The sequence below is a fragment of the Glossina fuscipes genome, unplaced genomic scaffold (genome assembly GCF_014805625.2).
Source record: "Glossina fuscipes isolate IAEA_lab_2018 unplaced genomic scaffold, Yale_Gfus_2 109249, whole genome shotgun sequence".
Taxonomy (NCBI): Eukaryota; Metazoa; Arthropoda; class Insecta; order Diptera; family Glossinidae; genus Glossina; species Glossina fuscipes.
The window spans coordinates 1-9,994 of record NW_024005727.1 but is presented as its reverse complement, the minus strand read 5'-3'; the positions used below and the strand labels follow the sequence as shown (position 1 = coordinate 9,994).

Below are 9,994 nucleotides of genomic sequence, written 5' to 3'. Positions count from 1 at the left end.
ATATTTTCTTTTTGGAGTAGCTGAGCTACTCTAAGTGCTTCGAGCATAGTTCGTTTTTATTACCAAAAACTAATTGAAACCACATTTAAATTATTGCACTTTACATTCATAATGAAATCTTAAACCTTACAATGACAAGGATAAGAACACAAATGATTAACTTGAAAAAATATTTAAAAAACAAAAAAAAAACTTTATATCGTTTTTTAAGTTAAAAAATAAAAAGTAACATATTTATAATTTTGATTGTAAAATAAAAAAAAAAAATTATTAAAACTTTTAAAAATTACATACTTAGAAACAAAACAAATCAGTTACAATTACAAATAATTATGTAATAATGTAAATTGAAGATAACATCTAAGACATGTTTCCATGTTCGCAACAATTGAAAATGGCGGATGTAAACGCTGAATGGCTTAGTTATGATGTTCATACTATGTTCGCAGTAAGCAAGACGCCGCCATTACGGATCAAGTGGATTTCTCATTAAATCAACCGTCGATGACCCATTCGAACATTCGAAAAGTATGTTTAGTAGTTCGTTCATTTTCAGTTCCATATCCCGATTACTAATTTCAATTAACATTTTCAAGCTTTTCTAAGTCGATAACTTTTTGCCTCCTTTTCTCATACATTTTAAATGTTACCTTAATTTTTGTGTTATTCTATTATCTCTTAAGTTAGATGATTTTTAAAATCGTACTACTATTTCCGCATTGGGGTATAGTTTTGCGCTTACCAGTCATTAAAATGTTAGTAAACAACGGGATGTTGCTCAACGTTAGCTGGTATGTGTTGCAGTTGCTGCATAGCAGCTCGAGCCAAAGCTTCTGGATCCGTTTGTATTAAAGCAATTGGCACTTGTGGTGGTGGTGGAGGTTGCTGTTGTTGCTGCTGTTGGACTTGTGATTGTTGAGGATTTTGTTGTTGCGGCTGTTGTTGCTGAGTTTGATGCGACGTAGCCGTAGTCACTACGCTTGACTGAGCTTGAGCTTGCTGTTGATGATGGGTCGCCTGCTGTTGCTGCGTTTGCTGATGCTGACGCTGTTCTTGCTGCTGCTGCTGCTGCTGTTGCTGATGTTGCTGTAATTGATGATGAGCGGCCGCCTGCTGTATGGAAAGTTGTAATAACTGCTGATGTTGCTGCTGTTGTTGCTGCTGTTGTTGCACTTGTTGTTGATGAGCTGTAGCCGCCGCTACCAAGCTGGCTTGTTGATGTGTTGCAGTTGCCTGTTGCTGCTGTTGCTGTATTTGATGTTGTTGCTGTTGCTGCTGCTGTTTCTGACTATTGTGCGACGTAATTGTCGAGGTAACCAAAGGCACCAAACTAGGAGGCAATTGCACGGTATTTGCGGCCGCCGTTGCTGCTGCGCCTGCAGTTATCTGCTGGATAGTATGCATTGTAGGTGTTGCACTGCCCTGATGTGGAACTAAAAACAATTTTGGATGATTGATATCTGCACTAAGACGATCTGCTCATACTAATTTTAAATTTTTCCCTATTTTAAAGTCCATACCCTTCGCATTTACTCGCCCCGATGGAAAACAGATCGGCCTAATGCGCTAAAAAGCAGAAAGATTTCTAGATTCGCGATTGAATTGACGATTTCAAATAATTATGACCTTTACAGTTGGAAAGCGTACTTACTAGAGAGACTTTTTGAGAGCGATTTACTAAAAAAACTTTTCGAAAGTTTATGTCAATCTTTCAATCCGTCGTGAACTTATCTAATGATATATAAAGTCGTAATGATTCCAAAAGGGAATACTTTTTACATTGGTTGACTCTCTAACGAAATCTTATAAAGTATATAAATTGTTGAGAGGCGTTGTACATATTCCAATTGAAATTCAGAATAAAGTCAGTGCAATACAGTTATTATTACGCTTTTGTCGTTCAACAAATCTTTGACACTTGACAGTGGCAGAAAATTGCATAAAATCTCTCGGTATACTTACTCAGCTCGCTTATAACTGGTTTAATTTCTTGCTTGACTGTGGCCAACACTCCAGCTGGTATTATAGGATGCGGAACCGGTGGCGGAGGCATTGGAGCATTTGGATGATTCATTTTCATGTGACGTTTTAGGTTGCCGCGTTCCACAAAGGCTTTACTGCAAAGCGTGCAAGCATGTGGTTTTTCCCCCGAATGCGAACGCATATGGGATACCAGATGACCTAGTTAAATGAGAAATTGGGTAGAAAGGAATGGAATGAGGAGACAATTAAAATGTCCAAAATATTTGTTCACGTTTATTTCACCTTTGCATATGAACTTCTTCGAACATTTTTCACACGAGAATGGACGTTCCATTTCCTGGCCCTTCATGTGGCTACGCTGATGGAACAATAGATTACCCTTGAGCGGAAATGATTTACCACAAGTTTCACAAGTGAATGGACGATCACCTGTATGGCAACGAGACATGTGATTTATTAAATGTTCCTTACGTGTAAATGGCTTGTTGCAGACATTACAGCAGTGCGGATTATCCCCCGAATGTTGACGCATGTGATTGTTCAAGTGCTCTTTTCGTGTAAAGGTTTTCTGACAGTACTCGCATTTGTGAGGCGAATCGCCCGTATGTAAGCGCACGTGGTTAGTAAGATGCTCCTTGCGCGTGAAGGTCTTCTTGCAAACAGTACAGCGATGCGGCGACTCACCAGTATGTTGACGGACATGATTAGTTAGGTGTTCCTTGCGCGTAAACGTTTTCGTGCAGAATGTGCACTTGTGCGGTGACTCACCCGTATGCTGGCGTACATGATTAATCATATGATCTTTGCGCGTAAAAGCTTTGGTGCAGTAAGTGCACTTAAATGGCGTTTCGCCGGTATGTTGACGTATATGGTTGACCAGATGTTCTTTGCGCGTAAACGTCTTTGAACAGTACGAACAACGATGCGGCGATTCGCCGGTATGTTGCCGTACATGATTCAAAAGATGTTCCTTACGCGTAAACGTCTTCGAACAAAAATCACATCGATGGGGTGTTTCGCCTAAAAAAAAAATGAAAAATTGTAATCAAAGAGTTCAAAATCCCAATTAAATATACACACCTGTGTGCCAAAGAATATGGTTGGTGAAGTGTTCTTTGCGACCAAAACTTTTACCGCAAATTTCGCAACGAAACGGCGTATCATTGGTGTGCGAACGCATATGATTTGCCAAGTGCTCTTTGCGCGTATATTTTTTGCCACAGTACTCGCATTGATGAGGTGTTTGCCCTGTTTATGAAAACGTAAACATAGGCACCAATTTTTCTAAAAGTTTACTTACCCGTATGCCACATGTAATGATTGACATAGTGTTCTTTACGCGTAAAAGTTTTTTTGCAAATATCGCAACGATGTGGTGTATCGCCAGTATGCTTGCGTACGTGATTGACCATGTGTTCTTTACGCGTAAACGTTTTGGCACAAAATTGACAACGGAACGGGGTTTCGCCAGTATGTGCGCGAAAATGGTTATCCAGATGTTCCTTCCGGGCGAATGTTTTCTGGCAAACCGTACAAGCAAACGGCTTATCGGTAGAATGCCGTTTCATATGACGTTCCAAGGAAGCATTATTTGCAAATACATTAAAACATACCATGCATGTGAACATGGAGCAACCGATATGTATCTTACCATGACTGGTAAGATCTTCGGAAGAGTTAAAGCCTTGACCACAAACCTGGCAATTGAAAGGCTTGCGTTCACTGTGATAGCGACGATGCACAATTAACTGATAACGAAACGAAAAGATTTTACCACATATATCACAGACGTGATGGCCGGTGGGAACAAGCGTATTGTCGGCGGCCACAAGAGCCGTCTGAGAGTTTTCCTCCCCACCACTAACCCCACCTTCCATTTTGAGTTTAATTAGACCAGTTGTGCATGCATATGTAGGCACGGTGGTCACAGCCGTATCGGTATTAGTGGTGCGTAGAGCGGAACTAGTGGTAGGTATCACGCCTGCTATGGTATTGGCGGCTGTTCCTGAAGTTGAGATTGTAGCTGTCGCTGTTACTGCAGTCGCATTACTCGCAGGCGTTGCACTGCTGTTATTACTTTCATTCGGCAAGGCGTTGCTAGTGCCAGCAATAGAGCTTGGTATAGAATGAGCAGTTGCCGACAAATTGACATCTGCCTGCATTTTGCCAAATACTTCATGATAAGTAAATAACTGGGAAATGTCTTCGATATTCACTTTATACATTTCGATGCCCGTGTAGCTTTTACCGCCAACCACCCCGCTGTTGTTATCTTCTTTGATTTCAGTTTTCGGTGCACCCAAGGTGATGGTGGACGAAGCGGCCACTGGTGTTATGGCTGACGAGGTCGATATATGCTGCATTATTATTTGTTGTTGTTGCTGCTGATGCTGATTTGTGGGTACTACTGTTATCTTACCATTTGAAATAAACGGTTTTTCATCTTTAATGTTCTCTTGTTGTAGCAAGGCCACTTGCTGTTGCTGCTGTTGCTGAGCTGCATGCTGCTGCTGTTGCTGTTGTCGCTGACGACTGTCGTTATCGTTCGAATTCAAAGCTTAACAAATTAGAAAAGAAAATAAAAATCTGTTAAATTGTTAATTTATACAATATTTGCTCGAACTGATGCTCTTAGGTGCCAAAAATTGGTGGCTGACTGATTTAGGGAAGCTTAAAAATGTTACCGTGAATATGCATCTGTGATTGTTGCTGCTCTGCAGAATGACGTTGCTGTTGTTGCTGTTGGGTTGCAATTATGGTCCCATTTGGCAATTGTTGTTGTGGGCCTCCCAAAGGTGCGTTCGCTAACATCTGTGTTTGATGAACTTGCAACGTTTCGGCACAATTGCTATTATTTGAGGAGGCTTCCGTTTTTGTAGTTACAACTGCTGTATCGCTGCCCGCTCTCGCAGTTGATATTGTAGGCATTAAAGAGGATATAGCGGCTTGACTAACGGCTGAACTCAAACTATACGGTTGAACTTGACAGCCATGATTAGGAGGAGCGCTTTGCAAGAAATTGGTCACCACTAAGTATTTTCCCAACTGTAAAGAGTCGAAAGCAAAAGACACAGTTAGGAAACTACGAATGACACAAAATGATTGGATAGAAAAAGATATAAATAGCTTCGGCGGCGACTTCGTTTCGTACAATCAATGCCTAAATAAGCTGCATAAGCATTCGCTTTCCTTCTTTTTTTTTGTGTTCTATTCTTATATTCAATTCAATCTTAGCTTACATTTTGTGAATTATTCGGTAAAAGTGTTGCCGTTGCTGACGGTGTTGATGTCTTAACGGAAACTGCCGTTGCACTTGTGATAGCATTTAGCAAAGTTGGGATTGTAACGGTGCTTTGATTACTTTGCTGAGCGTGATGATGTTGCAGCAAAGTCGGAGAAGGCGTCTTAACTACCACATTACTATTAGGAGCTGAATAGCTCACAGACGGTGGCCCAACGACACTCGCTGAGGTTTCTGCTCCCGGCGTACTTGTAATTGCAACTACTCCCGATGATAATGCCGTCTGCCGTATGATGCCTTGATTATCAACCAAAAGTTTGCCTGGTGTCGATTTTGTTAAAACTGGCGATGGTAATGTTAATGATATAGACGGGGCAGGTGATGCTGGCGGGACATTAAGAACGCCATCACCATCATTGCCCTTACCCCTGTCAGTAATAATTGCAATATTAGACGACGACGACATATACGGCCGACTAGTTGCAATAGATTGTTGGTGTGGTTGAAGCGTTAAAATATGCGACTGTAACATTTGTTTTATCTCCTTTAATAAGTTTGTATTTAAAAAGAATATTTTTTTTTTTTTTAAATAAATTTGTTGAATATTTTTGGTTAGTTTTGCGATTGTCACTTGGAAATGATAAGTGAAATGTTGTTGAGGATATAATTATGGGCTTATCTTTAATCATTTCTACTGCTTGCATATATATACATACATCATATATATGTGTGATATATATATATATATATATATATATATGAATGAAAAACTGATTTATATGTAAAGATGACAATTAACGGCATGTTAAGAATAAAGATCGTGTTAATCTTATTATGAGTAAATGACCCCTATGTACCCAACACCTATACTAAATTTCTTCTTCCTTTCGTTACATTTACGAATGTTATAAGACATTACAGAGCAAACAGCTTTCGTTTGTCAACGTAAGATTTTATCTTGTCTGTTTGTCGCTACGACATGTTGTTGAATTCTTTAGGATCGTCGTAATTGACAAGTAAGTTTGGAAGTGTGCGCACGTTCGCTTAATTGATGACCGACTACATTGTACAAATCGGTTTGGCCTGGGCCTAAAAACTCGCGTAATATGTCAAAAGATAAGACGTCGGTCGATAATTTGTGGAAGTTACACATAAATATCATCTTTAGTAATGCAAACAGCCTGTATGTAGGAACTGTCGGCTCCCAAACAACGTTCATCATTTACTTTTCATCAATCACACGCCGAATTTAATGTTTTAAACCAAGTGGTTTAGGAAGCGGCGGCCGGAAGGCTCAGAGTACGGGCAATATCTCAGTCAAGTTAACTCAACTTTTGCTAACTAATTAAAGATCTGTGCGGTCAGGTAAAGTTGTAATAGAAAGAAGCCATTCTCCTATTGACCTATTCTTGCGGGTTAACTTAGAGAACGAAACTAATCAACTGACCATGATGGACAAGCTCATGTTGGACGATTCTTGGCAGCAAGTACAAACCTTAACAATTTAACTTCACAGTTATTTAATGGTGGGTAGGTCTCACTCGTTACAGATGAAATTTTTTAGAAGTGTGAGGAATTTGGGACTAACTCCTTAAATTGTATACAAAGTTGATTATTGGTCTATTCCGTTTTTCATGTTCACTATTAACTAATTATATATTTTTGTTATATATCTTATTGTTATTATAATAATATAATATAAGTATTTTTATTGACGTCGTACATACCGAATACAACATCTGCTGAAACCTTAAAGAAAAACCCCGCCACATGGAGACGGGACGTCAGCGTACAAGCGTAACAAATTATCATGGAACCAGCTGTAAGTGAAGATAAATACAAAAATTAACATTCCGGTTATTGCTGCCACAGCGAAGGAGAACTTTGTGATATTAAATGGGTTTGATGCATGTGACGTGAAAAACCAAGAAGCACTTCATTAAAGATGAAACGGGGACATTTCTCTTTTTGATGAGGACGAAATGAATTTACTTAGTTTTTTAGGACTTGTCGATGAAGAAATAGATGAAATAGGTAGAATAGAATTATAAGAAGTGCTTCATACGGAAGAATTAGGTAGAATAGAATTAGAAGAAGTGGTCGATGCAAAAGTATTAGGTAGAACAGAATTAGAAGAAGTAGAGAGACCTGCATTAGGTACATTAAAAGTATTAGGCACCTCAACTTCGAATTCATTGGAGAATACAGCATGGCAGTAGCAAAATGACCGCCTTAGAGAATAAATTAAGGCGTTAAAAGTCGGGGACACGCGCTTCAAAAATCAACAACAACAGCAAGCAGCTCAACCACTGCAAATTTAAACTTAAACTAACATGGTACTAACCGCAAGGTAAAGTTGAAGAAAGCCGTGGAGAAGGTAAGCGGCCACGATAGAGTAGTGCAGATACATTTCGGTGAAGTGTACACCAATGGTATGGCTCATTTCAACTCTTCGGAGGATAGAATAGCTGAACGTAAATACAGCAACAGCAGCGCGAACGATTACCGAACAGTCCTCGTGGCAGCGCGAAATCTGTTGACCGCGTTCAAGTTTCTCTTAAGTTATTATCCATTAACGTCGCACAAAGAAGTCTTCGATGGCCTAGACGTGAAAGCAGTGGTATTTGACTGAAACGCCAGCAAAAATTTGGGAAGAGTTACAAAATAAGGCTTCTCCACGAATACGCGCATATATTGGTAGCGTTCCAAAGCAAGATGAGGAATAATGCCAGCAACTACAGCCACAAGACTTTCACCGAATTGGCGGACGCGACGAAGGCCGACCACATCTTGTGACCGAGGAGAGAACGCAGTCGGCACTAATGCACACTGTGGATATTGCAGGTATATGTCAATTTTTTAGTGAAGAAGACGAGGTGGAAACGGCACAAACCACTTGCTTCGTAAGTGCAATAGTTACTCGTTACGTTAATGGACGGAGCTGAAAGGTAAAAAAGAAGAGTGCAGCAGATTTTTTGAGGAGCATTTTAAGACAAACCGTGTAGGGATTGACACTTGACAAATTTTTCCGAGAGAACTTTGCCGAGCTACCGGAGGAGCTCAGGGTAAGCCCAGATCTGTTGGAAATGTTTTTGGCCAATAGCAGGACGAGTCGTCAGTGGAAATCGCTGCAATGGACAAGCGGATTCAAAACCGAGGACGATTAGGAACTTGGAGACCAGGTCGAAGAACAATTTGAACCCTTCGACCAAGATGGAGTAGCGTTCAACGATCTGGAAACGCGCTACCTCCTCAAAATATATATGCTGCTCTATTTATAACAATATAATAATATTATTGTTGTAAAAAAAAAAAAAAATTGCGCCAGGTTTTATTTATTATTGTTACTATATATATTATTATTGTAAATATTATTATAATTTTAAAGTATCAATGCCGTAGGCCTACAGTGGATGCCAGCTATTTAAAACAGTTGCCAACGCGTCTATCTCGTGGTACTTCAAGGTGGTGCGGAAAACTGTGAAGGGAATGGGGTTACCTGTGAAAAGGGGTTTCCTTTCCTTACGCAGAATACCCTCGGATGGTTGCAGCATTTTAATTCCACTTCAACATTTAGTCGTTATAGCAACGGTCCCTTAACCACTTATTATTTGCCAAAGATTGAAAATTTAACTAGTCTCACCTATGTAACTCCTTTAGCTGATAAATCCGACCACAGTAATTGAGGTTTCGTATTTTTTATGCAGTTGTATTGCGATACAATGAGGTAATTATGTACGTGAATTAATTATTTACTTTATTAAAAAGTTGGAATCTTATCTTACCTTCAGCACAAATTCAATATGGTGACATTCATCGGCAATGAACGCCTTGTAAAAGAACTTAAGACCCGTGATACCTGTTTGTATGCCAATAATTTTTTTTAAAGTTTTGAGTGCGGAGTGTGCAGAAAGTGATACCAGCATCCCAGATTCAGATTCAAATGACTTCAGAAATACATTAAATATGTCCTCATCAACCTGTACGTCCAAATATGTTTGGGAAAGCACGTAACAATGAAGAATAGCGTTTAACTATGGACTTGGGCAAATGCCATGCATATATTTCAGATAGATTTCTAAAACGAAATTCAAAATTTACCAAAGATAATTTTGCAAAGTTTTTACCGATGAATGACAAGACAAACGCTATTGGAAAAGGTTCGAATCGATTCACTTTTTCAACCACTCGTCATATATCGCCCTATTCTAAAAAATCATTATATGGAAGAAGTTGTAATTTCAAAAATTTCTCAGGAAAAGTAGTAAAGTAGTATTATTTCGGCATTTTAAACTGGTATGAAAATTTTGGACCCGCTGGAGCAATTTTTGAACCCCTTCCCATGTAACGAAAACTGAAGTTCAGCTAAAAATTATATCATAATAGTAAAGAACTTAACTGTGCCAAATTTGGACCAATTTTTTTATCCAAATGACTTCAGAGATAAGGACTTTCACTAAAATTAATCCTTTGTAGAGCCGGAAACTCCAAGTTTTAATAAGTTTAAATAATGAATAAACCGTCTATGCCTATTTCTGGATCCTGCCTTATGTAAGCATTAAACTTGTACTAAATTGGGTTGCGTTTTGCTTCTCCATAAATACATCCACATGAAAAATATGCCTTTATATAGAAACAAGGTAGAATGTTTGTGTTCTATAATAAAATAAGTATTGTGTTAGACAACGCGGCGTATGGTATGTAATGGTCGTCCTTGCCCTGATATGACAGATAAAAGAAGTTAACTAGGCCAATATTAAGGGTCATCAA

At 39.1% G+C, this 9,994-nt stretch overlaps 1 protein-coding gene across 4 annotated transcripts; it reads right to left on the bottom strand.

Annotated features, from left to right (window-relative positions):
* Nucleotides 1-266: 266 nt before the first annotated feature.
* LOC119644316 (PR domain zinc finger protein 15-like) lies at nt 267-8,489 on the bottom strand. Of its 4 annotated transcripts, none has more exons than XM_038043863.1 (11): nt 8,223-8,489; nt 7,569-8,165; nt 6,952-7,044; nt 5,223-5,747; nt 4,668-5,028; nt 3,284-4,540; nt 3,064-3,231; nt 2,482-3,003; nt 2,266-2,412; nt 1,963-2,181; nt 267-1,433 (listed from the first exon to the last, which is right to left on the bottom strand). In XM_038043863.1, exons 3-11 carry the CDS (start codon nt 6,994-6,996, stop codon nt 757-759), a joined length of 3,921 nt encoding a protein of 1,306 aa, XP_037899791.1. In that variant the 5' UTR covers nt 6,997-7,044; nt 7,569-8,165; nt 8,223-8,489; the 3' UTR covers nt 267-756. The 4 variants fall into 4 exon arrangements, with proteins under 4 accessions (XP_037899791.1, XP_037899792.1, XP_037899789.1 ...); XM_038043864.1 differs by having other exon boundaries at nt 2,266-3,003; nt 3,284-4,321; nt 4,403-4,540; nt 8,223-8,487; XM_038043861.1 differs by having other exon boundaries at nt 2,266-3,003; nt 8,223-8,487.
* Between the last annotated feature and the right edge of the window lie 1,505 nt (nt 8,490-9,994).